Here is a 27,290-nt window from a genome sequence, read left to right as displayed (position 1 = left end):
AACATTCCGTGAGCCCTAGACAAGATTCGGTGTCCAAACAGGAGTGACAGAAAACTTTGTAGCACTCATAGGCGCGTTTCATTCTGAAATAATCAACAGGACATCCACACAGAGAAGAGGAGGCAGCTGAAAACCACAGCCCCCCACTCGAAAACCATGGCAACTGTCTGGGACGCTGGGATTAATGTCACTCCTTTGCCAGGGAGCAGCGCGCCGTCCGGTGACAAGTCCTTTGTGTGGAGTGTCCCCAAGCACTCCCCACGTCCTGGGGTCCCCTGCTTCACCAGTGTTTGTCACCCTGACCCGTCCAGCCCAAACCTTCCAGGGCGGAGAGCCACTGAGGAAGTGACTGCTGTGTTTCCTTACATATACGTTTGTCACACTGGAATTCAGAACAAGAATATGTAGCATTTAAATTTTACTTTGTGTTTTATTTTCTGAGTACCAACTCAGAAAACTAAAAAAGATGCTTAAAAAGGTCACGTGCTTCTGGCTGGCCATTGATTATTATTGGGAAATAAGCCAAGACAATTGCAGGTCTCCTCTCACGCATAACACAGCCTGGTTCATTTTGTTTTCGCTCAGACACTCCATCCTCAAATCCACAGGGGCCCCCCATGTGATCTAAGGCTGAGCTGGAGAAGTGGGGTTCTCCTTCTCATGGGAAGTCTGAGCACCTGGAGGATGAAGCCAGCACAGCCCCCGTCGCTCTAGGCTTCCTCCAGAGGCATCTGCTCTCACGTCTGCAGCCCCTTGAGAGGCTGCCGGGAGAAGGGCCACCCCTAGAGAAAAAGGTCGCCTCCTGCCTGAGGAGCATGTCCTTTCAGCCATGTCCACTCCAGAGCAGGAGTCCTCTGGACAAGTAATGACAGAGCGACCTGAGGCATGGATGAAGGCTGCTGGTCCCCGATGCACCTGGCTGTGTATCTTCATCACTTGGGCTGCGCAGCACCCCCTACCCCCACCCCCCTCCACATCTCCACGACGGGGCTCGGCACCCTGTAAGTCCCAGAGCTCCCGGTGGGTCAGCCAGCCAGGCTGCTCACCAGCTGTGGAGCTGCTACCCAAAGGAGCCCGGCGGTCTTTGCACCTGGAGAACATAGCTTCCCTGGGAAGCATCTTAATTCATATTCACCCCTGACCTTTGTTTTCAGCCCCAGCGCCAAGGGTCCTTGCCCTGGCTAAGCTCCTGCACCTCCTGGGCACGGCACTCCTCCGACAGAAGACACAAGCCCAGCAGCTGAAGGCACGCGTGGCTGCCAGTGGGTCTGGGCTTCCCAGGCCTGACTGCCTCTCTCCAGCCCATGGACGCGCACGGGTTCTAAACTACTCAAAAGAGTCACTATACCGCATGACCTAGGGACATCCGGATCGACCCACGTAACTTTCAGTCCCTCCTCAGTCTACAATGCTATAATGATGCTAGTGTGCAGTGACATCATTAATTATATATAACATTATATAACGCGTAAAATTATTACTGTATAAGAAGGTAACAACAGACCAGCAACTCAAGACACAGATATTGAATGTCTCTTACGGGACTGAATCAGAAAAGTTTTGGAGAGGGAAAAAAAAAAGTAAAACCAGTTCAGAGCTGTGGCTATTTGAATACACAGGAGAAAGGAATTAGCATGAACCTGGGATATTACAGGGGCACCAAGAATTTTTAAAAAAACACGGGTCACTAGAGGAAATCAGCGTGGTGGTAGCCGATACCTTCCCAGAGCCCAGTGCCCACCATCTGCCATGACCTAGCGTTTTGCCCTCTCACGGGACGGGCGCACTTGACCGTGGCCTTACACAGAGATGCTGAGAGAAAGAGCGAACCCGCTGCCAAGGGCTATTGAGAAAGTGAAGGCCACGCTACCTTTGTAGGTTGGATGCTGCTTCTTTTTGGTTAGTGCAGGTGATTTGCTGGGCGGCGCTGCTGCTGTGGAGCCCGGGGCGTCGGAAAGGTCATCCCCGCCCAGGTCACTGTCTGAGACCGCGGGCTGACTCAGCTCATCCAAATCGTCCTCCTCTTCTTCGAGAATATCCCCTTGGGGAACAAGTGCGTCACAGAAACAGTGAGGGTGGAATGGGCGGGTCTGTTTCAACATCAAGGCCTGTGCTCCTGCTGGGGACACTGCCGCAGCTGCTAGCGGGCCACGGAGCCCACGTGTCAGCAGGGGGTAGGACCCGAATTCCATTCATGCCTGTGATGGGGACCACACCCGAAGCCCTGACATCCTCAAAACCACTGATCTCCCTGTAAGTTTGGCCGTCTCCAGGTCCTGGCTACCATTCCATGCGTCATCCGACACACGAACATGGCCCACCCTGGTGCCTGGGACGAAATGCACTTTGAATGCCCTCCGTGACCGTTCCAAGGCTGGGTCTTAGAAGGGCCCTTGGCAATCTCATGCCAGTCTGGAGGAGAACGCCTGCCCGCCCGCCTCGCCCTCCTGACGCACAGGGGAGCTCACCTTCCGACTCGTAGTCCAAGCTTGTGAAGTCAAAGTTCTCCTCCAGGAGACAGGAGTTGGCCGTGGGCGACACCGAGGCCATGCTGTCCCGCTTCCGGATGATCTCCTCTTGCAGACCTTTGAGCCAGTCCTTGGTCTTCGGTCGGATCTGCACTGCTCTGCCTTTCACCTGTGAGGGACAGTGCGGGGCCCCGAATGAACGCCGGAGCCAGACAACCCCCTCTGGTCCCCACGTGCTTCTCGCTCCAACTCAGGCATGGAGAGCCAGCCGATCTTGGGGTGTCCCGAGAAAAGCAGAGGGTCCAGACCTCGGGCAGGCTCACACTTATTCTAAATAAAAGTCAAACTATCATCTTCAGCTTTTTGTCTAGGGTGAATTTAAAATCAGGGTATTATCAAAATGGAAACTACCTGAGCTGCGATTCCAAAATGCACACACGAGAGAGGAAGATCACAACACTCCCACGTGGAGCTGGGAGCGAAGACAGACCCAGGAACGGGGCGGGAACTAGACTCTAAAACCTGCTCTGTCTCCCACATTCTGCAAGTAACCAGGGCTGGGCATCAGACACCTCAGCAAAGATACCAGAATTAGGAACCAGACTAGAGTCTAGCTCTGCCCCCCAGTGGTGCCTACGTGACCCTGTGAAAACCATTACAAAGCCCCGACTCTGCAGGTGACCGAGTGTGACTCACCTTCATCCCGTCCACGTCGAGGACGCTGAGCGCCGAGTGACTGTCTGCAAAAGTCACCAGCATCTGCCCTTGGTTGATCCTGCAATAAAGGAAATAGGTCAAGTCAACCCCGAGAGAGACTCGGCAGCTCCCATGTCCTCGATGTCCCCCACCGTGGAACCCACGCCCGCTGGGGCAGTGGTCACCTGACAAGGACAATTGTCCCGTAATTCCCCAAGGTCTGCATGAGTTCGGTGCGCACGTCCTCAGGAAACTCGTTCTGCTCCTCTAGGGTTGGCGACTGAAGGTTGACGATGACGGTGGCGTCCAGGGGGCCCTGGAAAGAGGACACTTCCTGGAACACCCTCTCCCGGGCTCCCATGTCCACTTCTTGAACTTCCACCTCCACGACTGCCAGCACGGGTCTGCGTCAGACACGGAGGGAAGATGGGTAACCGTTAACCTGGGACAAGCCCGCTGCGCAGTCCCCCACAGCCCCACAGCCCTTGCGTGGACGGAAGCACCAGCGGCCCCCGCTGGGGCCCCCAGAGGCGTTCTGCAGCCGCAATCCTGTCCTGGGGCTCCAGTCTTTGCCTTTCCCCGACCTGAGTGTTATCTGGGCGTTTTTATCTCAGGATGAGTTGAGAGAAAACAATACCAGCCATCAGCAAAGGTTTTCACATGGTAACTGTGAGCACTGCCATGGATGCTGAGCGGTGGGCATCTGTTCTCCCTTTGCGGGGGGTGGGGTCAAGCTCTTCGGAGGGCTCTTTGGTAACCTGCGTTAAGCTTCTCAAAAATGCTCGACTTCTGGTCAAGATGATGGCGTAGGCAGACACGGCCCGCCTCTTGGCACAACCACATCAAGATTACAACTAAAACATAGAACCACCATCACTCGGAACCATCAGACATCAAGTTGAATGGAAGTCTGGCAACTATGGAATTAAAGAGACCACATCCATCCAGACTGGTAGGAGGGGCACCAAAGTGGAACGGGCTGGTCCCTCACCCACGTGTGGTGCATACAAATTCGGGAAGGATATCTCAGGAGCAAGGTGCCCCAGCCCCACACCAGGCCCCCCAGCCCCAGGGTTCCAGGGCCAGGAAGATAAGTCCCCACAACTTCTGGCTGCAAAAGCCAGCAGGGATTGAGTCAGTGGAAGAAACTGCTAGAGCTCCAAGCAGTTCCTCTTAAGAACCCACACACGGACTCACCTACTCAGACTCACTCCCTCTGAGCTCTAGGACCAGGGTAGCAGCTTGACAGGTACCAGTGGCACATAGGGAGGAACTGAAGTGTCTGGCATCAAGGAAAGCAGAGGCCACTGTCCCTTTTCTAAACCCTCCCCCCACAGAGCCGGCAAACTGGTATTATACCTGAGACTATGTCAACGTGGATAACAGTTTGACCTACCCTGGAGCTCTCCAGAGACTCCCCCCCACCCAGGCTGCTTTTCCATATGAATAGCCAGTCTTAGCTCATACTTCACAACTTCCTAAATCCTCTCAAAAAAGCAACAGCAGGCCCCAGTGAGCCCCAGGCCACGCACTAGCAGCAGCCAGCCTGGATTCACAGCTTGGCTTTGCCTGGGAATCTCCAAGCCCAGCACAAGTAGCAGCCATCTCAGGCTGCTTTATAGCTCAGGAAGGACGGCCCCGGGAAAAACACAGGTAAGGGCTGACCTTGGCCTGCACCACCCAGGAAACCCCAGGGCCTGTGTACCCAGTGGACAGCCACAGACCACATGGGGCACCACCACCCTGCCCCTGCACAGCTGATCCTCCACAGAGGGCAGAGGTTGGTGGTCAGTGGTCGCAGCCAGGCCTTGCAACTGACTGGCCTGGGTAAATCCCTCCCATTGGTCTGCCAACAGCAACCAAGGCTCCACTACAAGAGGAGGGTGTACTCAGCCCACGTGAAGGGGGCAATTTGAGTACCCAGCTTGGGTGACAGGGGAGGCTGTGCCACTGGACCCTGCAGGACACCTACTACATTAGGCCACAGTAACAAGACACAGAGTCAAAGCAGCTCTACCTAATACATAAGAACAAACACAGGGAGGCTCCCAAAACCAGGCGACAAAGAAACACGGCCCAAATGAAAGTACAGAACCAAACTCTAGACAAAGAGCTAAATAAAATGGAGATAAGCAATCTATCAGACGCTTATTTCAAAACAGTGGTTATAAAAATGCTCAAGGAACCTAGTGAGGACCTCAGCAGCATAGAAAAGATCCAATTAGGAACTAAGGATACACTAATTGAAATAAATAATGATTTACAAGGAAACAATAGTAGAGCAGATGAAGCCGAGAGTCAAATCAATGATTTGGAACATAAGGGAGCAACAGACAACCAAACAAAAGAAGAAGAAAGAAAATGAGCCAGATTTATAACATCGATGTGACTGTACCTCAAAAATATTACATAGCAAAAAATGACATCACTTATGAGAATTTAAATGACAAAATACTATGTGTGTCTTTGACATTTCCATCAGTAATGTCATTGATGGTACGGAGCGATGATAAAATGCTGACTCAGTAGTTCCTGGTTATGGGTGCACGCTCTATGTCCTTCACTGTATTTCTCTCTTCCTCTCTCTCTCTCTCACACACACACACTCTGATGGGGAGCACATTGCTCCCCATGGGGAGCAACAGAGGAGCACGTGCTGGTGGCAGCCAGGACCATACCTGTGATCAGACGCCTGGAGCTCTGCTCGGCCGTAATACTTGAGGGATCCTGGGGACCAGGTGTGTTTGACTTTGGGGTCAGCATCTAGGTCATTGTCTAGAAGGTTCAGTTCTCCAGCTGCCCACAGACAACACAAAATTGCATGAACATCCGTGAGTGCAGTTTACGGACCCGGTACAGCAGGGCTGGACCACACATGTCTCAGACTCATTAGCTCTGACCTCTGGGGCTTGAGACCATGTCATGGTGGCCTTGGGGCCGGGGTGAAAAACGCTTCCCATGGGGCTGTCCAGAGCAGCAGAACCAGCCCTGCCTGCACCGTCCCCAGTGGGCACAGAAGTCACACTGCAGGGCTCCTGTCCCAGGGCACAGGGACACAGGAGGTCTGCGGCCCTCTGTACAGCAGCAGAGGCTGAGGCCGAGAACACAAAGACCTCAGTGCCCTGGGGCCATGCCGATGTCCACACACGGAACAAAGTGTATCTTTTCAATCTGCAGATGTCAGTCCCTGGCTGTGAAATCTCAGAGAAGTTCAGCTGTTTATGTGCCAGTTTACAGGTGGTCTAATTTTTAAACCAACTGCCCTTCCTACCTGGGCATCAATCACTGGTCAAGAGATACTTGAAACTAATTGATCACAAGCTCTTATGCTTCCCATGTTCAATCTGGAACAGGGGCTTGAGCATTAAGAGTTTGGCTGCACAGAAGGGCATGGATGACGGGCGTGCGAGGGTGAGGAGGGGGATGGCGTGGCTTCTCTCCTGCTCCCCGTCCACAGCCAAAGGCGGAGGGGGTGGTGTGGGGCGCAGGTGGGGTGCAGGGATGTGGTCACCCCCAGGTCCACTTGCAGATCAGTCTCTACCAAGAGAACGGGGGGTGGGGGGAGCTCCCCCACAGCACGACTTCCGAGACTTAGGGACTAGCATCTGGGATGACTCCTGTGGAGCTTCGGGCTATCAGGAAAATGTCATTTATACGACAGAGAGCCCTGGGCTGAATCCACGTGACTTTCCCTCCCGGGGACTGAGCTCTGCTCCCCACCAGCTCCGGAAGCGCACACGGCTAACGCACCTGTCCTGTCAAAGGGATGCCTCTTCCTCCACCACAGGACCCGGTCCGTCCAGGCAGGGGTGCGGCATTTGTCGCTAGTATCATAGGCAGCGGAGCCGACATCATACTTGTAGGTGGGTCCAAAGTTAATGCTGCCTTCGTGAAAGTCTTGGAAAATCTAGTGGGAGAAAAAGAGGTCACAAGACCACTGCAGTTCTCTTAGCTTCAGTATGTTATACACAAAAAACAAAGAGGACCCGTGGCAGAGTGCTACATTCCTGAAAGTCAGAGAGCCTGTATTATTCACAAATATGTCTGAAACTGGACATGTGTGTGCCTTTTAATCAGCAAAAAAGGGATGGCTGTTAGTTCTGCTGCCTGACTCACCACCCCTGGGTCTCCCCCTACCCCCTGCACCCCACACCCAACCTCCCACTCTGTGCTTGTCGTCCGCAGACAGTGGAAGGCCCAAGGCAAGGATGTCCTTCCAGGCCTAGCCACGCCTGGCCTCTGCCCAGCAAGGTCTTAATATTTGTTAACTAAATGAATTATGTAAACGGAAGCCCGGAACTGGATGCGAACTCTGCTCTGCCTTCGTTTAGCTCTAGATCCAGCCTTGGTTCTGGGGATGACCCAGGAGCAGACGCTTGCTCAGGGCATGAGTGGGAGGGTGTGGAGAATATTGGTGGGAGGAAGAAAACCCTGTCCTAGGAAGGTAGAGTGTGGTTCCAGCCCCACTGGGCTGCCCTCAGCAATCTACGTCACTGTCGGGGTCAATGGGGGTGGGCACAGAACACCCGGAGGCACACCTGCATCTGCTTCCCTGCACTTGACCAGCAGCCTCCTCTGCAGGTACGTGGCTTCCTCATTGCAGCCCCTCCTGCTGGGAAGCTGACAGGCACCGACAGAAGCAAATGGTATTAGCTGGAGGCTGGCTGGTGTGACCTTGCAAAAGTGGGGACAGACTCTACACTCGATTCTTTCCTGTTATCGTGGCCTGAGGAGTCACTAGAAACTGCACACGGGCCACGGAAGGGGATGATGTGCCCTGTGCAGTTTGAGTCTTGGACTGCACTGTGGCTCTGTTACTGACCCATGTGACTTTGGAAGAGCCTCAGTTTCCTTGTCTATAAAACGGGTATATTAATAATAACCAATCTGTAGGACGGTCTTGGAAGTTAACCATACAACTTGATGTGTGAGGTTATTGGTCTAATGTGTTAGTGCGTTTACCAAGGAGAAATAGAGATATCATTCAAATCAAGTATCGTGAACAGGGTCTGAAGTGTCCCTCGGTGGTTCATACGTCTGCAACACAGCTGTCCCTGTGAGGCTTACATGTGAGAGTGGGTGAGATGAACTCTGGATAAAAGTTCATCCTCAGGCAGCGAGCTGCTCAGATGTGGGGCCATTCCGAGCCGTTGTGACTCGACTGAGCGCAGCTCCCTTCTGGTCTGACAGAGTAAGGGTCACGCCCACCCACAGGGCACAGGCTGTGGTGGCGGCTGAGTGCCTCCCGCGGTCACTGGCTCCCAGGCTGGCTGCTGGACCTGCCAGTGTGCGTTCGTAGAGCGACGGGCCCTCCACCATGAGAGGACACACAGGCTCGAACAGCCCGTTGGCAGAGGAACAGGAAGTGAGCGTGAACAGACCCTCGGATTTTTCTAACTTCAAAGACCACACCCATTTCCCACAACGTCCCAGTCCCTGTCCGACCCACTCACGGAACGTAACTTGCCAGACGTGAGCCTGGACACTGAGGAGATGTGACTCCCCATCGGAGCAGCTGCTGAGACCACTGTAAGAGCACAACTTACTTTGCCGCTGGATTTCTGCAGCTGTAGCTGATCAAATTCCATAAGTTTCTTCCAGTCTTGGCGTTTAACAAAATAGAAGACTTCTTCGTAAGTGAGATCGATGCGGTAGTTGAAATCGCCGCACCAGAACACGTAGTCGTGCGAGAAAATGTTCCTTCCCTGCGTCGGAAAGGAGACGGCAGTCATTCGGGCCTGTCTGGCAGGAGAGGTGGGAGGCAAGAAAACCTCCCTGTGCGGGGGATAAGAAGACGCACCTTCTTCAAATGTTACTTAAAAAAAGTCTTCTGCTAGAACATCCCACGTTCCACTTATCCCGTAGCCCTACCACGAAACTTTTACATGGCTGACTTTGTATTTTAAACCGCAGTGTTCTGTGCTGGCTTGGAAAGAGCTCCGGCTCTAACCAGGATGGCATGGCTGCTCTTGGTCGTCAGGCTGTGCTCCTGCTTTTACATCCCGAGACAAACTGGCCAAACATTTTGTGTTACGAGGATGAGCTTGAAGGAAATGACTAAAATAGCTCAGGACGTGCAACTTCATACAACTTCACGGATTTCATACATTTTCATCTGGTGACACCTCCTCCGCCCCATCTCGCCCAGTCCCTCTGACCTGGAAGCCCAGTCCTCGCCAACCCCCTACCCCCCATGAATCCCAACAATAGTGGCTGCTCCCCACCAGCTGGGGCTATGTTCTGGGGGTACACAGCCCTGGCAGCAGCCCTGAGAAGCACCCCTACTGGCTCTTTTTAGATTAAAAAAAAAAAAAAAGTTCAGGAAAACTTGCTGAAGGCTGCACCACTAACATGTGATAAAGACAAGACCTGAACGTGGCTCCAAAATCTGTTTCCGTTCTACTGCACTATGTGGCAATCCCACTCCCCCCGACCCACAGCAGTAATCTGGACAGAAGACGAAAATGACCGCAACCAGATAAAATGAGCGCCAGAGCAGGGCCGTCCAGTGGGCCTTCCTGCAGCAACGGGCATGTCCCCGTCCCGCCGTGCCACTGCAGCCACGGAGCCCCTGAAATGGGGCCGGGGCACCCGAGGGAGTTTTGTTAATTTCATTTTAATTGATTCAAATTTAAATAGCTGTGTGTGGCTGTGCCTGCTATACTGGACAGTGCAGGTGTAGAGTATTAACTTATAGGAATGTTCAATATTCCTGTTGTCGAAAAAGGAGCTTATATGATATCTTTGAATTATTTGAATGTGTCCTTCAAACAGGACGTACAGTAGTCCCTCTCTATATTGCTGCCCACTTATCGCGGCCTCACTGTATCGTGGGATTTAAAAAAATATTATATTTAATTATTTATCACGGGTTTTTTGCTATATCTCAGGATTTTGCGGTATTGTATACGTATGTTATTAAAGTTATGTAGATTTAAGAGTGTAGAATAAATATAAGGTTCCTACTTCGTGGGGGCGTCTAGAACGTAATACCCGTGATAAGTGAGGGAAACCTGTACTTTAAAAGAGCACGTCTTAGTGAAAAGGTTGGGCTTTTTAAAAATGACAGACACACAAAGAAAATATGCCCCATGTCCTACATCATCGGGGAAAAACAACAAATTGCCCATTTCCCACCTCAGCTGTGTCGTCTTTTATCCAAGAAATGAAAACTACAGCAAGGATTCCAGCACTTGTTAGTGAAAAGGAAGGAATGTTCGCCTGGAGGGCCCACGCCGCCTACTAAGTGAGCCGTCTGTTTTAGGGGATCTGGCCTCCCGTGGAAGGGCTCCAGGGCCTCATCAATCCTCACGGCTGGGAAGCAGGTGGCTTGCACCAGGCTGAAGGCGTGCCGGCCACCAGGTTTGCACACAACAGAGAACATTCAAATCTGAATTTGGAAAGGAATTGGTGGCTTCAGAATGAAGGCCTCTATGTGACCACTAGAGGGCAGCACGACACACGTTATTGGCGACTGTGTGACCAGATGGGCAATCCAGCGCTCCGGAGTCAAAAATTCACTGGTTTCGAAAACGGGCCCTCTTATGGGAGGCACAACAGGCTGTGTGCCAGGACTGTGAGTCTCAAGAAAACCGAGTCTCGTGCGGGCAGTATTCAAATGTTCCGCGTCAGCTTGGACAAAAAACGGACATGTCTTTTTCCTTCCCCATTTCATACACTTGAATTGGAAAATTGGAAAACGCACACGGAAACGCAGGGCACGTAAGGACACGGGAGAGGGGGCCTGAACCCTCCACGCTGGACGCCCTGGCTGGCCTCTGCCGTAGCAGCCCAGGCACCTGCCCCAGCACGGAGTCCCTGGTCCGGTGGCACGCCCAGTGCCTACCCAGGTGGTCGGCTCCGAGACCCACGTGTGGGGCTGGACGGAGCGTCAAGGCCAAGCCTGCGCCTCGACCCGGCCCTGCCATCACGCCGGCCGCGCCCTGCCCCGCACGCTCCTCACCGTGGGGAAGCTCAGCTTCTGGGTGATTTCCCTGTAGTCCTCGTTCCGCTCCTTCACCTGGGACTGCCCGGCCGTCAGGTGGCTGCACACGAAGCAGAAGCTGGTGCTGTGGAACTGGAAGCGGATGCCCACGGCGCCTTTGTTCCCGGCCTTGCCGCCCATGCCCGTCTTCACCGTGTCGATCGCCACGTCCCTGAAACAGACCACGAGCACATGCGGTCGCTTCTTAGTGGCTTCCGGGAAACGCACCCACCTGTCCTGCTCCAGAGAAGAGCCGGGCTGCAGCTCGGAATCCCAAAACCACCGGCTCAGAGCCGTTCAATCAGGTCCTCAGCCACCAAGCCACACGGCGACCAGTGTCACCACAGTTGACGCCCCGGTCAGTCCTGACCGCCTCCCCTCATTGTCGGCCGCTGCCCCCGGGTTGGGAGTGTCTCCCCCACGGCCGTGCCTCTGCAGGGCTCTGCACTCACAAGAGCACCCCACAAAGAGGCCCTGAAGCCGACCCGCCCCCCCTAACCCTTGCCTCTGTTCCGGGTTCTCTCTGCCAACAGACACACCATGGACCCCACAGCCCCCCGCCCCGCCCAGCTTCCCTGGAGGCGCAGGAGACCATTTAAGGACGGGAGGCATCCAGTTATTTATGCTCAGCTGGGTAGGTGCTTTCAACGCAGACTCCTTAAAACTCCAGCTTCTAACGCCCGCGAGCGAGGACGCAGGGGCCCAGATCGCAGACGGAAGCGCAAGGGGCTAAAGAACTGGCATTTCTTGATGGGTAACTCAGCTCTCGGTCAGAGGGTTCCCACTTTAAATTTCCACAAGGCATCCCTTTCCGTGCGCAAAGCTGAGCGTGGGTGATGATGACCATGGACAGTAACCCTCCTAAGAGTTCAGCTTCCTACGCTAGAAGGCTCCCATTGTGTCTGCTAATTGCTAGACAGTATTCTATTCAGCCTAGTTTCTCCTTCGGGTTTTCTTCCATTTATCTAGAAGAATGAGTGGCGGGTCCTGATTCCTGTTGCCGGAGGAGAAGGAAGTTAGACCAAAACACCGGGACCAGCAACCCCTGTTTCCCCAGAAGTTTGGACGGCAAGGCTCTCACCTGATGAACGGGACGTGGTACGGACGGACGAAGATGTAAAGGCAGACGCCCACCAGCTGCGCCGAAGTCAAGAGAATGTACCTATGAGAGCGTGAGATGGCTTTCTGAAGCTGCTCGCCCCACACCTTCCTGTTCGTGGTGCTGGAAAAGGAAACCATGGTGATGTCGGCTAGAGTCGGCTGGCAGCTCTGCCACCCACAAAGCTCGTTCCCTTTCTGTGTCTGCCTTACAGGGCCAGGCCTCCTTTCTGCCCTGGGCTGTGAATTACTTCTGGTTGTGTCTACACATCACAACACAGACCCCAGCCCGGCCCCTGAAACCCAGCAGAGGACGGACCCCTTGCTCCTAAGAGCTCCACAGAATCATGTTTTATTATTTGTTCAGAAAGGAGTTCCCATAGACTCTCAGCTGATTTCTCAAAAGACACTTTGCAGGCAGGAAGGGACGGGCAAGCAGTATTCAAGGTGATGAAAATCAAGGACCTACAACCAAGACTACACTATTCAGCAAGGCTATCATTCGGAATGGAAGGGCAGATGAAGTGCTTCCCAGACAAGGTAAAGCTAAAGGAGTTCATCATCACCAAGCCATTATTATATGAAATGTCATAGGGGCTTACTTAGGAAAAAGAAGATCAAAACTATGAACACTAAAATGACAACAAACTCACCACTATCAACAACTGAATATAAAAAATGAAAACAAAATCCACCTAAGCAAACCAGAATAGGAACAGAATCATAGGTATGGGGATCATTTGGAGGGTTATCAGCTGGGAGGGGGAAGGGGGAGAAATGGGGAAATGGTGCAGGAACTAAGAAGCATAATTGGTTGGTACAAAATAGACAGGGGGAAGTTAAGAATAACATAGGAAAGGGTGAAGCCAAAGAACTTATATGCATGACCCATGGACATGAACTAAGGGGGGTGGGATTGCTGGAGGAAATGGGGGTACTGGGCAGAGGGGAGCAAAGGGGAAAAAACTGGGACCACTGTAACAACATAATCAATAAAATTTATTTTTAAACAAGAGAAAGTCCCTGAAGTAAAGCCGCACGAGGTTAGGCAAGAAGAGGCCTGGCTGACTGTGTACCCAGCGTGAATCTAGTGCTGGGGAGAACGAGGGACCTCCTCCCACACTCCTGCTTCCTCACTCCCAGGGCACGTGACTCAGCCGCCTCCCGTTGGCCTCCAGGCCACTGGCCGGCTCCCAGCAGGACGCAGCCTGCACCCCGGGCCCAGGCCGCCCCTCGGAGCGCACGCTCCACGCCCGCCCTGCTTCCATCCCCTCAGCAGAGAACAAGAAGCGGGGTGGGGAGTGAGCGGCCTGTCCACGGCGAGGGGCGCCGGCCCGCACATCAGGCGCAGAGGCCCGGGCCCTGCACCTGGCTCGGCAAACTCTCGGCGGCTCTCACGCCGCCCTCCTGCACTCCGGGCACGTGGCCGCTTACCTGGCATTGACGATATTCCCAGCGCTCAGTTCCACCATCTCTTCGAACCCCACAGCAAAAATGTCAGCTGGGCTGCTGTCATCTGGGGGGACAAGCAAAGCAGGAGATAAAGGAAGTCAGACCCCCCAAGGTCTGTGCTCGCTGAGTCCATGCACGCTGCCAGGGGCCCTCATCCAGGCCACGGGGCGGGGCTCCACACGGGGCCCCCTGCCCTCTGGCTCCTTGCCCTGTCTACATTCTGGCGCAGTGACTGCACCTCATAGGTGGTCACGAAGCATCAATCAAAGGCCACGTGGGAAGTCCCCGCCCTGCCAGGTGCGTCACCGGGGCAGGCACTGTCTCATGCTTGCTGGTGTCCCTCAGGCACTTTGCAGGATGGGCCCAGCCTTCCTCGGGTGAGGATGACAAGTAGCCCTGTCCCGGGAGCTGCCATCCTGGTGGGCAGAGAAGGGGAAGCCGAGCCCAGCTGTGGGCTGGAGCCTGCTCTGCTGAAACCTGCCGAAGACACTCCTGGTTTACAGGAAACGCAGCGGGTGGCGGGGCGCAATCCTGCGTTCCTGGGGTCCCCTTTAACAGGCAAGCTCAGCTTTCTACACGGCGCCCGCAGCCGCTGGCCACATCTGCAGCCGCGTCCCTCTGACGCTCAGCGGCCGAGCCAGCAGGAGCACGCGATTCCACGCGCTGTGGTGGGGATGCCCCACCCCACCCCCGCCACCCTGGCTCATTCATCCCAAACACCAGGCTATCCACTTCCTCTCCTGCCAGCCACACAACACAACCTGGAACCTCGAGCTTAACTGGCTGTTTCCCTTCTTTTTTTAAAGAAAAACCACTGTTCCTCTGATGGGCCTGGCAACCGTCACCACAGCTTCTCAACCCTGAACGTGGGGAGTTTTAATGGGAGCCCTGCCGAGCCCTCCATCCCATGAAAACCCCCTGCAAAGCAGGAGCCAGTGTGCGGCCCGCACCCACCCTGTTCCCGCAGGCAAACGGAAACGGGCCATTTCAGCAGAAGGGCAGGCAGGGCTCTGGCTGGTGTTCTCAGTGCTCACAGGGCCTGCCTGGTGGGCATTCAGGACGGCCACCACCGAATCCCAGGGGCCCCAAACTGCAGACTTGAGCTACCCTGCCCCTCAGGGCAGCAAGAGGGGAGCAACTGTGACTGCCACCATGGGGACGGGACCCTGTTGACAAGTGGCTCAGAAAAAGGGATCTCCAGTTTCTTCCAGAGTCCAAGGAAGCTGGAGGAAACAAGACGACTGGGTAAAGGCTGACAGCTGAGTATTTATTCTTCAAGTCCTGAGTTCTCAGACCATTAAATATTACGTAGCAAGACTGAAGACAAAAGGTGGGCTGGCAAATTAGGAATCCTTTCCTTGTCAAAAGGTACACAAATTCGTGACCACTTGGAGCAGCCGTACAACATAGACTTGTAAGGTTGGTTTGGGCCAAGGCAGGGATAGGTGTCCTTGGCCAGCAGTGGCGTAACCTGTGTGCCCACCTCCTCTCAGTGACATGATTCTAGAAGCCACTTCTTCCTCCTTAGACAGCAGGTTCTAAGACTCAAAATCCCAAACTGCAAACTCTGTCTACGTGAGAAGAGAGATTCACCGCTTTGATAACCCTTCCAAACACTTGGACAAGAGGAGGCGTCAGACAGAGAATGTGCCAGGTGTGCTCTGGAGAGGCAGAGAAACGTGCCTTTTACACCCCGAAGGAGTGAGAGCGCCAAATAACACCTTTCACAAGCCAACCGCTATCAGGAAGGTCAAACCAAGGGCCCGAGGGAACCCGTTTTGTTTTCCCCGAAGCGACGGCCTGACCTTGGGTCTCGTCGGCCCCGCTAAGCCCGGGCGAGTCCAGCAGCCAGTCGGCCAGCTCCGCCGTCCCGAGGAGGTTGCTCCTGAACTGCTTGCCCCCATTCACGTTCCAGGTCCCCATGGCAATACGGATCTGCTTGAAATTTGTGAATTCCGACTGGCGCTCCAGCATGGCTCTCAGGACCCTGGGGGTCACTGTGGGGAGAAACACGAGGGACGTCTGTCTGCATCCCATCCCACCAGCCCCTGCGTCTCCCAGGAACGCGGATGGGGTCTCTGTCCACAGGAGATGGGCACCCACGCTGCAGACACGGCCGTCCCAGGAAGAGGCTACAACCCACATGGCCAGGACACACCCACGAGGCACTTTTGCCATGGAGTCCCCAAAACACAGGACCAGGGAGCCCCTCTGAGCCCTGTCCCCCAGCCAGGACCACAGAGGCTGTGACATCGGGTCACAGCCATCTTCCCCTCACGCAGTGTCTCCCCCATGACCCAGGGAACTTACGTGAGGAGACAGTGCCCCTTACTGTGCTCTAAATAAATAAAACCTGAAACATCTTACTCCCCTGCGTGTATTTCCCACCTTCCTCCCTGCATGCCAGGGATGTTTCGGTCTGACTCAGACTCAAGGCTTTAAAAAACCTTTCCTCGGAACCACGGCCATCCCTAGGATCCACAGCACGTTCCATCTTTTAAGCTGCAGACGTAACGCCAAGGCAACTCACACCATCCTCACTGCCCAGCAAGACTCACGGTCCCGCTCGGCACGCCTTTCAGCATTGCTGGGCTGCCCTTCTCCCCGGGGAGACAGGCACAAATGCCACCCAGGCCGCCCGAAGCCCCATGCGAGTCGCCCACGGAGGAGTGGACATAGCAAAGGGCTGTGAAACCATTTTAAACATATGTCTAAACAAAGTTTAACATTCCTCTAAGGAGAAATGCTCCGTCTCCCCGTCTTCTATAATTTTACAGGCTCTCGGAGAAGAGATGCTCCTAAAAATTTCCCAAAGAAAACTCGAGCTCACGTATATATGGACTCTACCCCCCCTCCCAAATCCAAATTACCCACAAACTCATAGATACAGGGAACAGATTGGTGGCTGCCAGAGATGGGGCTGGAAGTAGATGGGTGACGAGGGTCCAAAAATATAAGATAAATAAGCCCTGGGATGTGGTATGCAGCATGGTGATTACAGTTGATAAGACTGTATTGTGTCCTCGAAAGTTGCTAAGAGGGTGATCTTCAAAGTTTTCATCCCAAGAATAAAGTTTTTGCCATTCTGCATGGTGACGGATGTTCACTAGACTTACTGCGGTGATCACTGCCCAGTGTCTACAGATAGTGAATCGTTGTGTCGTACACCTGAAACTAATACAATATGTCAATTATATCTCACTTTTTAAAAAAAAAATAGAAGAAACCCGTGGCTACTAACAGAATCATGACCATCTTGCCCCCGAGGGCAGGTGCTCCTGCTTCTTCCACTTTCACAGTGTCTTGGGGCCAAAATGGAGGCAGGACACCACCCTCATGGAGACTTGTTGGAACAAGAGACATCTGGTATTGGACCAGGAACCCGTGAGAACGAGAAAGAGTTTCTGGCGTGAGTAAACGTTCAGAGATCAACATTTCTAGACTAGGATGCTGACACCTCCTGACTGGGAAAAATTGTCCAAACTAAGAAATTTGAGAGTGGGCCCCCACCTGAGGCCAGAAAGCATGGGCACCTGGAAAATACACTGGCAGCTGGTACTGCATACATATTTTTATTTTATATGTGTCTTTTGATATCTGACCACCTAGAAATCCTTTTTGCCTGATGAGACACTGCCCCTCCTGGGGCTAGCCAATTACTTCTTTTTAATTACTATTTTTTAAAGTATATTTTATTGATTATGTTGTTACAGTAGTTCCAATTTTTTTCCCTTTGCGCCCCTCTGCCCAGTACCCCCCTCCCCTCCGGCAATCCCACCCCCCTTAGTTCATGTCCATGGGTCATGCATATAAGTTCTTTGGCTTTACCCTTTCCTATATTATTCTTAACTTCCTCCTGTCTATTTTGTACCAACCAATTATGCTTCTTAGTCCCTGCACCATTTCCCCATTTCTCCCCCTCTCCCCTCCCCACTGATAACCCTCCAAAGGATCCCCACACTTATGACTCTGTTCCTATTCTGGTTTGCTTAGTTGGATTTTGTTTTCATTTTTTAGATTCAGTTGTTGATAGTGGTGAGTTTGTTGTCATTTTAGTGTTCATAGTTTTGATCTTCTTTTTCTTAAGTAAGTCCCTTTGACATTTCACATAATAATGGCTTGGTGATGATGAATTCCTTTAGCTTCACCTTGTCTGGGAAGCACTTCATCTGCCCTTCCATTCCAAATGGTAGCCTTGCTGGATAGAGTAGTCTTGGTTGTAGGTTGCTTTTCATCACATTGAATAGTTCTTGCCAGTTCCTTCTTACCTGCAAAGTGTCTTTTGAGAAGTCAGCTGATAGTGGTATAGGCAACCCCCTGTAGGCAACTCTCCGCCTCTCTCTTGCTGTCCCCAGGACTCTCTCTTTATCTTTCACCTTTGGCATCTCAATCATGATGTGTCCTGGTGTGGTCCCCTCTGGGTCCAGCTCACCTGGGACCCTCCGTGCTTCCCATACATATATGTCCATCTCCTTTGCAAAATTTGGGAAGTTTTCCTCATTTTTTTCAATTCTTGCTTCCTCATTCTGCACTGGTTGACTGTTTTTTTCTTCCTTATGTTCCAAATCATTGATTTGAACCCCAGATTCCTTCCCTTCACCATTGCTTTTGTGTGGATTTTCCTCCGTTTCACTTAGCATAGCCTTCATTTCTTCTCTTATGTGTTTGCCATACTCAAGCATATCTGTCAAGCCTGTAAGCATCTTTATCACCAGTGTTTTGAATTCTGCATCTGTTAGGTTACCTTTCTCCTCATGTTAGGTTGACTCTCTCCTCGTCGCTTAGTTCTCCCACTGGAACCTTGATCCGTTCCCCCTTCTTGGCCATACTTCTCTGGTCCTCATCTTGACAGGCTCCTGTGTTTGTTTGCCTCTTTGTCTTAGGTAGAATTGTCGCTTCTGTTACATTGTAAGGGGCGACCTGTTTCACCACGTTGTGGCACTGTATGTGGGAGAGGGGTCTGAGGGGGAACAATGCCACTTGCTCAGCACTCGCTCCTTTTCCAGGCACTTCTCCCACCTCCGTATGGGACTGGTGCCCCTCTAGCTGCTGCCCTGGCCGTCGTTCCCAGAGTGGGTGGGTCTGCGGATATTCTAGGACCATCGGGGCCCTTTAAACAAGCGGACTCTGCTGAGAGACCGGCAGTTTCTGCCTCCGTCCCAACCCCCACTGGTCTGCACAGTCAGAAGCAATGAGGCTTGATTTTCCCTGGTGCTGCGACCGTGAGCTGCTCAGTCTGGTTAGGAGCTGGGGACACTCCCCAGGTGTCCCTCCTGACTTTTGAAAATGTGTGACTGCATTTTCTGCTGGCCCGCCGCTGCTGCCAACCACACCAATTCCTCTGTGCCCTGGCTCCGCCCCTCCTACCTGTCTGGATGAGTATTTCTTCTTTATATCTTTGTTTGTTGGACTTCCATGCAATTTGATTTTCTGGAACTTCTGGTTGTCTCTAGTTTCGAGGTAGCTGTGTTCCTTCTTAGTTGTGGGGAGAGACACAGCGTGTCTATGTCTACGCTTTCATCTTGGCTGGAAGCCCCTAATCACTATTTTTAAAAAATCAAGGCAACATTGGCTAATAACATTATGTCCATTTCAGGTGTACAACACTGTAATTCATTATCTGTACACACCACTATGTGCTCACCACCAAAAGTCTAGTTTCCATCTGTTACTGTACAATTGTCCCCCTTTACCCCTCCCCCTCCCCCACCCCTCCGGTACCCACCATTCTGTTACCTGTATCTGTGACTTGGCTTTTGTAATGTGCATTTATTTCTTTATTTTATATTCCATATGAGAGAAATCATATGATTTTGTGTTTTTCCATCTGACTCATTTCACCTAGCATAACACCCTCAAGATTCATCCATATTGTTGCAAATGGCAACATGTCATCTTGTTCATGGCTGAGTAGTATTCCACTGTAGATCTAGCACATCTTTGTTATCCATTCACCTATGGATGGACACTTAGGTTGTTTCCACATCTCAGCTATTGTGAAGAAGCCAAGAGCATGCGTGTGATATGAAAACTAACCAGTCCAGGCTCACGCCTCCTCTCTCTGGCCTGCACCCCAGGGGCAACATTCCTCTGACCATCTATCCTCTCAGGACAAGGCACTAGTCTATGAGCTCCCACATCTACGGCCCAAAGCCCACTGGAGTGATTCAAACTGGCCAGACCTAAACTGTTCACCCTGCCATGCATTTCCCACGGAAACCCGGATAAAGGCCCGGCCCAAGTATTCCCCAGGCTCCTGCCTTGTGCTTCCTGACCACCCTGTGTACCAGGCCCCTCCCCGTTACCTCTTCCCCTCCCTCTCTCTAGGCCCCGTGGATATAAAAAACTGTTTTTCCTAGAGCCTCTGCTCTGCCTCCTCTTGTGGCCGCATGTGACTGACCATCTCATAAAAGATGATAAAACGGCTGCAAACTGCTTAGGTCAGCTGGTCAAGCTAAAGTCACAGGCAAGTGCAGAGCACAGACACTCCCTCTGTCTGCCCCAAGGCTCAGGGGAAGGCCTGCCACTCGCCACCTGGGATTACATGGTGGGAGGTGGGAAGGGCGGGCCAGCAACCCCCCCCCCAACATCCCCTCTGAGTGGCAGGGAGCTGCACGCCTCCGCACAGGCGGAAGGGCACCTCGTACCCAGCAGGGCTGTGTTGTCCAGAAGCATCCTTTCTTTGTCTGCAGACTCCTCGGCGTAGACATCCCCGACCAGCAGCAGCTTGATGGCCTCCTGCTTCACCCCGTCAAAGAAGTTGGACTGGATGGTGCGAGACACGGACCGGGCCCCATCCTTCAGCTTCCCCACCTGCCGGGAGCCAGACGCAGGCCGTGAGCGGGATCCACGCTGGCCCCTGCCCTCGCCCCCGCCCCCCGCCCCCTTGGCCGGCCCCGACCTTGGCCTTCCCCTCCAGGGCCCGGCTGCCCGTGAACATCTTGCTCAGGCTGTGCCCGTTCAGAGACCACATGGTTCTGAAGGCCTCCACGAAGCGGTCAGAGATGGGCTTTGAGTTCAGCCCCAGGCTCTCGAGCTGCAGGTGCAGGACCTGGGTGAGAAGGAAGGGACAGCCGTCACTGACTTGTCCCCTGGAAGCTTCCCCACAGCTGCCTCCTCACATCACCACCGGGGGTCCTTGCTTGGCAGATGGTGGAGCGCCCTGCACCCCTCCAGAGAAGGGGGCCCTCACCACACCTGCCCCCACTTTACCTGCATCATCCCACCCAGCCCTTCTCTGACCCCCTTACTCCTGACTGCCCGTCCCCAACCACGAGAGGGCCGGACAGCAAGCCAGGGCAGCTGGCTGGGATCCCACTGCCTCCTGTCAGCGTGGAGCCAGGAGAGATCCCCAGACATACAGACAGCCTGGGGCTTCCCTCTGAGGCCCAGGCCAGCCTCACCTCGCCAGCCTCCACCGCTCCTGCCCAGCAGTTGGTTCCCAACAATCCTTACAGAATACAGGTCCCCAAGGTGCACCTGGGCCACCATGTCCGTGATGCCTGCGATGGGTCCAAGGCAGGCGAGCCCCCCAGTCCAGGAAAACCTCTCCAGACACCCGGCACACCCTCGTCCCACCTCCCCACAGAGAGACAAGGAGCCCAGTGACGTCCTCATCCTGCCCTGCTGAAGGCACGGATGTGACACAGATGGCCCGACGGACAGCGGCGGGCACAGACCTCGAGCGCAATGAAGCTCTGCACTGTGTTGGTTCGGTCCAGGCAGTCGAGACAGTTCATCCGCAAAGTGCCTTTCTGAAATCTTAGGGAAACAGCAAGAAATGAATGGTTACATGTCACGTGCAGAGGAGCAACGGTGGCAGCACGCGTTTGCCAGGAGACACCCCTGCCCCCTCAAAATGCATGCCCCTCACATCTCCCTGGTAGCTTATCAGGACCCCGTTTTTGTCCTGCTGGACCCTGGCACTGCTGGGGTGGCAGGCACACCCCGGGCACAAGTCAGCCGCCTGCACACCTGGGGCATTCTAAACACAGGCCGTCCCCGCGACTCCCCGGGGTCACGTTCTCGAAAGTTGCTGGGAACCACTGATGGACTGAACCAGGAGCACAAGAGGCAACGCCGAACCGCGGCTCATGGGGAAACACCGGGCTGGGTTCCCATGAGCCTCTGGTCACACATTTCATCAGCTTATCGGCACAGAACCTTGTTTGTGTGCGTTTCTGTTTCACGACACCTTACTCGGTACATACTGTTCATTCACTAACACTGCATTCACAGCCAACGGCACGCTCAGCGGAACAAAGCTTCTCGAACACACATTGTCTGTGTGTCGGCACGTCACATCCTTCCTGTGCTGACGGACACTGGACAGCACTTAGCACTACCCTTGGGGGCCGTTTTAAACAGTGAAATTGTCAACAAAAAGCGCAAAAGCGTGAAAACGCGGCCCTGGGATGGCAGAGCGGACGCCTGTTGACAGCAGGAGAGCGGAGCAGAGAGGCAGAGCCTGACGGGCACAGCACGGCGCGCGATTCAAGTTCTCGGCGTTCTGAGCGCGGCTGTGACCAGGCTGGAGGGTGGGCTCTGGGGTCACGAATAAGCTTCAGTGCGCGGGCACTACTGCAAGCTCGCCGTCTGGGAATCAGGAGGCTGGGCTGTGCTGTGCCTCGAAGACTTTGGTTGGGCCCCCTCTTCCTGCTGAGCTCCGAGCAGAGAAACCCACACCCCAGTTTTCTCGGGCGACCAGGACTACGCCCGCTGTTCCCCTTCCCGCTCAGGGGTCTGCCCCACAGTCCGGACAAGTTATATACTGACCATGGCACCGCATGGGGACTCAGGCCCCCTTATTAGTAAACGTGACATGCTTGACTATCTGCTCACGAAATTCAAAAGCACGTCTGACTGTGGGAGGGGGAAGGAGAGGCGGGAGCCCCCAAATCCCACCAGCCCTGAACCTGCGGCCCCGGGAACTGCCAGTGTAGCCTGGGTCAGCGGGAGGGAAGGTCCGGCCCGGCCGCAGCCCGGCCCAGCAGGGAGACAGCGACATGGCGGAGACTCACCGTGGACTTACATTCTCGCCCCTGGCGAACACGTCAAAGTCGTCCCAGTGGAGCTTTAACTGGGGCCTCAAAAGGTTCTCCAATTTCTCGAGCTTCCCACCTTTGGCAAACTGATGGAAGTCGAAGTTTATCATAGGCGTGTCCCCGGCGTGACAAGAAGCCCAGAGCAACTTCTGAAAGGGAAGAGGGAGACGGTGGTAGCGGACCAGGAAGGGCGACAATGGCTGCAGGCCTCTTGCAGCTGGAACCTGAGGGTTAAACGCACCACTCCCTGGGGTGCACAGTTTCTCTGTACAGTTTATGGCGGACCAGACGGCTCACCAGTCCTGACCCTGAAAGGGAAGCACGTAGCAAATCCACCTACCCGCCAAGACCATCTTGCCTACAGAGGGTCCCGCATGAGCAAAAGACAGCCAGGGTGGGTGGGGCTCCCTGGGGAGGGCCCCATCCCTGCTCCAACATCACCCTCCTGCAGAGCCCTGCGAGGTGCTGGTGAGGGAGGCGCCTCCCTCTTCTCTAGGCCCCCAAGTGCCATGGGCCCCTGACGCACAGGGCGCCGCAGCAGGCTAGGAGCGCATAATCCAGCTCTCGGTTGCCTGGTAACCAGGCCCATCCAGACAAGCCCAAGCTCCAGGAGGGTGTGCTCCAAAGTGGCCGGTCTCCCAGGGTGTCCTCTGGGTGCTCCCGACAGAGGCTTCCCCTCCACACAAGGAACCTCACCGGTCACTCCTAGTTCCCTCCCCAGCCCCAAGGTAACGGAGACCTGGCTCAGGCCTCCTCTGCCCTGCACAGGCCCCCCACCCCCACGGCTTCAAATCAGACTTGTCCAGAGTGTCTCATGACTTTGAAGGACTAGAAGGCCTTCTGGCTGTCTGGTCCCTATGAGTCAAAGCACCCAACCACCATGGGCCAGAATGCAAATGAATGCACGGGGCAGGTCATCGGGAGGGTCTTGCTATGAAAACGAAGTCAGCTGAACGGAACAGTGGGTTGCTTAGTGGCTTCATGTTCTGGAGCAAGCAGCTCATCCCCTTACGGCTTCATAACCGCTGGGTCTCGGGCTGGAGGCAGGCGCATGGACCTCAGCCTCACAGAGCTGACGGGCAGAGGGCATCGGGGCTCCACCTGACACCTGGTCCTGTCTCCTGAAGGCAGGATGTCAGCCCCTTACCTCCTGCCTGCCCGGGAGCCCACCCTCCCTGACCTGGGCCGCCGGACCGAGTCATCTCCTGCCCGTCTGTGACAAAAGAGCCCGTCAGCACAGGAAGCACTCGATCAGCTGACAGGTGCCGAGGACATCCTTTCCCCATAGCTCACGGCGTAAGGGAAAAGAGATGGTCGCAGTTTTTTTTCTTGATTTTTGCTGCCTTCTTCTTCCTTAAAATAAGCTGCTGACACTGCTGCCAAGATGGGTGGAGGGGAGGTATTTCTCAATCTTGTTGCTAGTAGCAACACACCGAACAGGAAAAGCAGGTCTGGCCAAGTGAAGTTGGCAACTGGAGAGTCTGCTCCAAGGCCATGGCTTTCCTAAGCAGAGTGAAGTGAGCACCCAGCACGGTCAGGGGTCAGGGGTCAGGGGGGCAGAGAACACCACTGCTCCTGAGGTGTCTGACTTCAGACTCTCTCCATCAGGGGCGTCCTTGATCTTGGACCAACCAGAGGGCTTTCCTCCATTAAGGGGGGGCCGTGGGAGAGTGGAAGAGGACTGTGGAGGCCCATCTTGAACCCCTTCACCCACTCAGTGGACTGAACACACACAGGAGTTCGGGAACAGTAGAGACCAGGGCAGGGGTGGTGGGAGGGGCAGCGGGGGAGCCTTTGCTTTGACCGCTTCCTCCCCTGTCCCGGGTGCTCCCCACATGTCCCTGACCCCACGCTGGGAAGCCCTGGGAGCCCACGGGCACAGGCAGCCGCTTTCAGGGGCAGCCCAAACAAGCACGGGAGGACCTGAGGCTCCCGGGCAGCAGGAGGGAACCATGTCAGAGCCCGTGTCTTAAAGCTAGCAGGCGCTCTGAAGGGCCGCTCCAGGCCAAGTGCCCTGCGGGGCTTCGTGTGAGCTTGCCAGGACGTGCGGCCAGCAGCGGAGCCAGACCGTGGAAGGAGGGGGAGCCTGGGTTCTGAGCAGGGCCCGGGTGCGTGGGGCGAAGCCCAAACATTCGTGCGCACATGCGTGTGCATGTGTGTGCGTGGGTGTCCACGTCCACCCAGTGGGAGACTCCGGAGGAAATGCAGCTGGAGACAGAAGATGATCTGTTTTGACTTTGAGCGAATTCTTCCAGGAGCGCAAATGGCCTAATGCTGGAGCTCTGGTAGGGAAAACCCTCCCCAAACATGGTGAGATCTGCAATATTGTCTCCAGCCCCACCCCCAGCAGGGGCCCCAATTCTCCCCGCTCCACAGCATTCCCACCCCCGCCCGGTATGTTTACCTTGAAGGCTCTGTTGAGTACCTCCTCTCCGCCTCTGCTCCCCAGAAGGTTTACGACCACTTGCTTCCCATACTGTTCCTTCAGAAGTACCATATGCCTGCAACAGAGCAGGGCGGCCGTGACCCCGTGCCCCCAGGACACAGGCTGCCCGCCTTCGAGGGCGAGGAGGTGGGAAAGGCTTGCTGGGCACTCGGTTCCAGCAGGACCCTCCCCGTGAAAGGCTCGGGCCAAAAATAAGGGAACCCAGCACATCAGAGGAAGGACTTTCTGTAAAGCACCCCCATTACATCCACAGCAGCGAAAGTGGCCGCTCATTCACACAGCCATGGACATGCCATGAGCATGTATGCGCAACTGAGCTGTTCCACGCGGTACACCGTCTGTGCACCAAGCTCGGAAACCGGGTAGGAGAGCTTCCACCCCAGGGCCCAGTGTTTACTATCTAAGTGCTGCCTTTTATGATCTTTAACCCAAACAAGAAGGCACAGCAGAATTTCACACTTTAGGAAAATTATCTGTAGATCAGAGACCATTTTAAAAATAAATATGTTGAAATATTAAGGAGAAACTATACTATTTATCACCAGCTTTTGAAAAATAACTTTACAATTTTAATAATGGTAGAAATGTTTAAATGTAGTATTTTTAAAAGCACAGGAAAAAGATGCAATGTAAAAAAACCCAGAAAACTAATAGGGCCATTTTTATACCTAAATATAGAAAAATGACCAGAAGATTACACACCATGATGTTAAAAGAGGTGGAATTTTATGTCATTTAAAATTTTTTTCTTTAAACATTTCATTATTTTCCAAATTTCTACAATAATATGTTTATTTTATAAACAATTTTTTAAAAGTTAATTATCATAAAAGAACACTTAAAAAATTCTCATCGGAGGACCATTTTTTCATTGCTTTCAGAGAGAGGGGAAGGAAGAGAGAAAATTGAACGTGAGACAGAAGCATTGGCTGGTTGCCTCGGTTTGTGCCCTGACCAGGAATTGAACCAGCAACCTTTCGGTTACAGGATGATATTCCCAACAACTGAGCCATACCAGCCAAGGCACAAAGTACCACTTTTAGCCCCCTAAGAGAAAAAAACGCTCTCTTACTAACTCTGAGGGGTAGCACTGGGTAGAAGAGTATGATGCTGGAGTGGGCAGGGTGGGTTTCTGGGCTGAAGAGGGAGGACTCCTGCCTGTCTGGACTGACTTCCCCAGAGCAATGCACTGGGTAGCCCCATCCTCCCTGCAGTCCCTGGAGGCTGGCGGGGGGAGATGCAGGGAAGGGTAAGACCAGGGAACCCAGGGGCTCCAGCAGGCTGCACTCTGTCCCTGGAACTGTGCACAGGCAGCCCTGTGTGAGGCTGCCATAAGAAATGAAGAAATGGAACCTTCATGGCCTGGCCCTTTTGGGCTCCTTTGGGTCTGCCTGCCCAGAGAAGGGGCATCGTGGCCTGAGGTCTGACACATGGACTGAACAGCAGGCTCTGATCTGGTGGGATGCCAGAGCTGCCCAGCACTGAGTGAGCACCCTTGATTTGGGGGTGAAATGTGAGGAAGCCCATTGTGGCCACACATCCAAGCCGTAACCAAGCTACAACTTATCAGAAAGAAGGCTGATGCATGATGTCTGGGGGGCGGATGCCTGCCTATGCATCTCACTGGTTCCAAATTCCAGGGCTGGGAGAGAAACAACATGACTCATTATTCATGTCACCAGCCCCACACAGCCTCGATCACATTGCTCCCTGCCCTGAGCATCTGTGCCATAAGGCTACCCCTCCTCCCGTGAGGAATGGGGACGGGGACTAAAAGGCAAGAGCTGCCACATGAGTGCGCTTCTCTTTTCGCTTTAAAATTGACACACTTATTATTGATAAATTAAAAGACTCATTTCACCAGCTCTAAGGGACAGCGTCTTGGGGTTCACCCCGAGGACAGTGAGCGTAAGGCTCATCCTGGCCTCAGTGGCTCTGTGCTCTTAGGGTCTTTATTCACGCTTTCTACCCAGCTCTTCCTGTTATGGGGAGCACCCTGGGAAACGGGGGAGGTTCTCAGGACACCGGGGAGTCAGATTTCCATTTGGCGCATCTGTCTCCACCTCAGGGCGTAATGGAGGGACCAACACTTAAACCCACGC

The 27,290-nt window shown here is 53.9% G+C and overlaps 1 protein-coding gene across 1 annotated transcript in view; it reads right to left on the bottom strand.

The window, feature by feature from the left end:
- The window catches only part of SYNJ2 (synaptojanin 2), an 85,716-nt gene that overhangs the window by 9,060 nt on the left and 49,366 nt on the right, over window positions 1-27,290 (bottom strand). The window contains exons 7-22 of the mRNA XM_090280030.1: window positions 25,147-25,243; window positions 22,719-22,891; window positions 21,378-21,459; window positions 20,600-20,749; window positions 20,346-20,511; window positions 15,504-15,695; window positions 13,681-13,762; window positions 12,230-12,370; window positions 11,128-11,320; window positions 8,711-8,869; window positions 6,915-7,071; window positions 5,843-5,960; window positions 3,350-3,568; window positions 3,165-3,243; window positions 2,469-2,637; window positions 1,871-2,041 (exon numbers count right to left, since the gene is read on the bottom strand). Coding sequence (XP_090136156.1) covers window positions 1,871-2,041; window positions 2,469-2,637; window positions 3,165-3,243; window positions 3,350-3,568; window positions 5,843-5,960; window positions 6,915-7,071; window positions 8,711-8,869; window positions 11,128-11,320; window positions 12,230-12,370; window positions 13,681-13,762; window positions 15,504-15,695; window positions 20,346-20,511; window positions 20,600-20,749; window positions 21,378-21,459; window positions 22,719-22,891; window positions 25,147-25,243 — 2,348 coding nt within the window. The remainder of the gene's footprint in view (window positions 1-1,870; window positions 2,042-2,468; window positions 2,638-3,164; window positions 3,244-3,349; window positions 3,569-5,842; window positions 5,961-6,914; window positions 7,072-8,710; window positions 8,870-11,127; window positions 11,321-12,229; window positions 12,371-13,680; window positions 13,763-15,503; window positions 15,696-20,345; window positions 20,512-20,599; window positions 20,750-21,377; window positions 21,460-22,718; window positions 22,892-25,146; window positions 25,244-27,290) is intronic.

Source organism: Furipterus horrens, unplaced genomic scaffold, assembly GCF_987537825.1.
Source record: "Furipterus horrens unplaced genomic scaffold, mFurHor1.1.pri manual_scaffold_6, whole genome shotgun sequence".
Classification (NCBI taxonomy): Eukaryota; Metazoa; Chordata; class Mammalia; order Chiroptera; family Furipteridae; genus Furipterus; species Furipterus horrens.
Note: the sequence above shows the minus strand (reverse complement) of the source record. Positions and strands in the feature narration are given on the sequence as shown.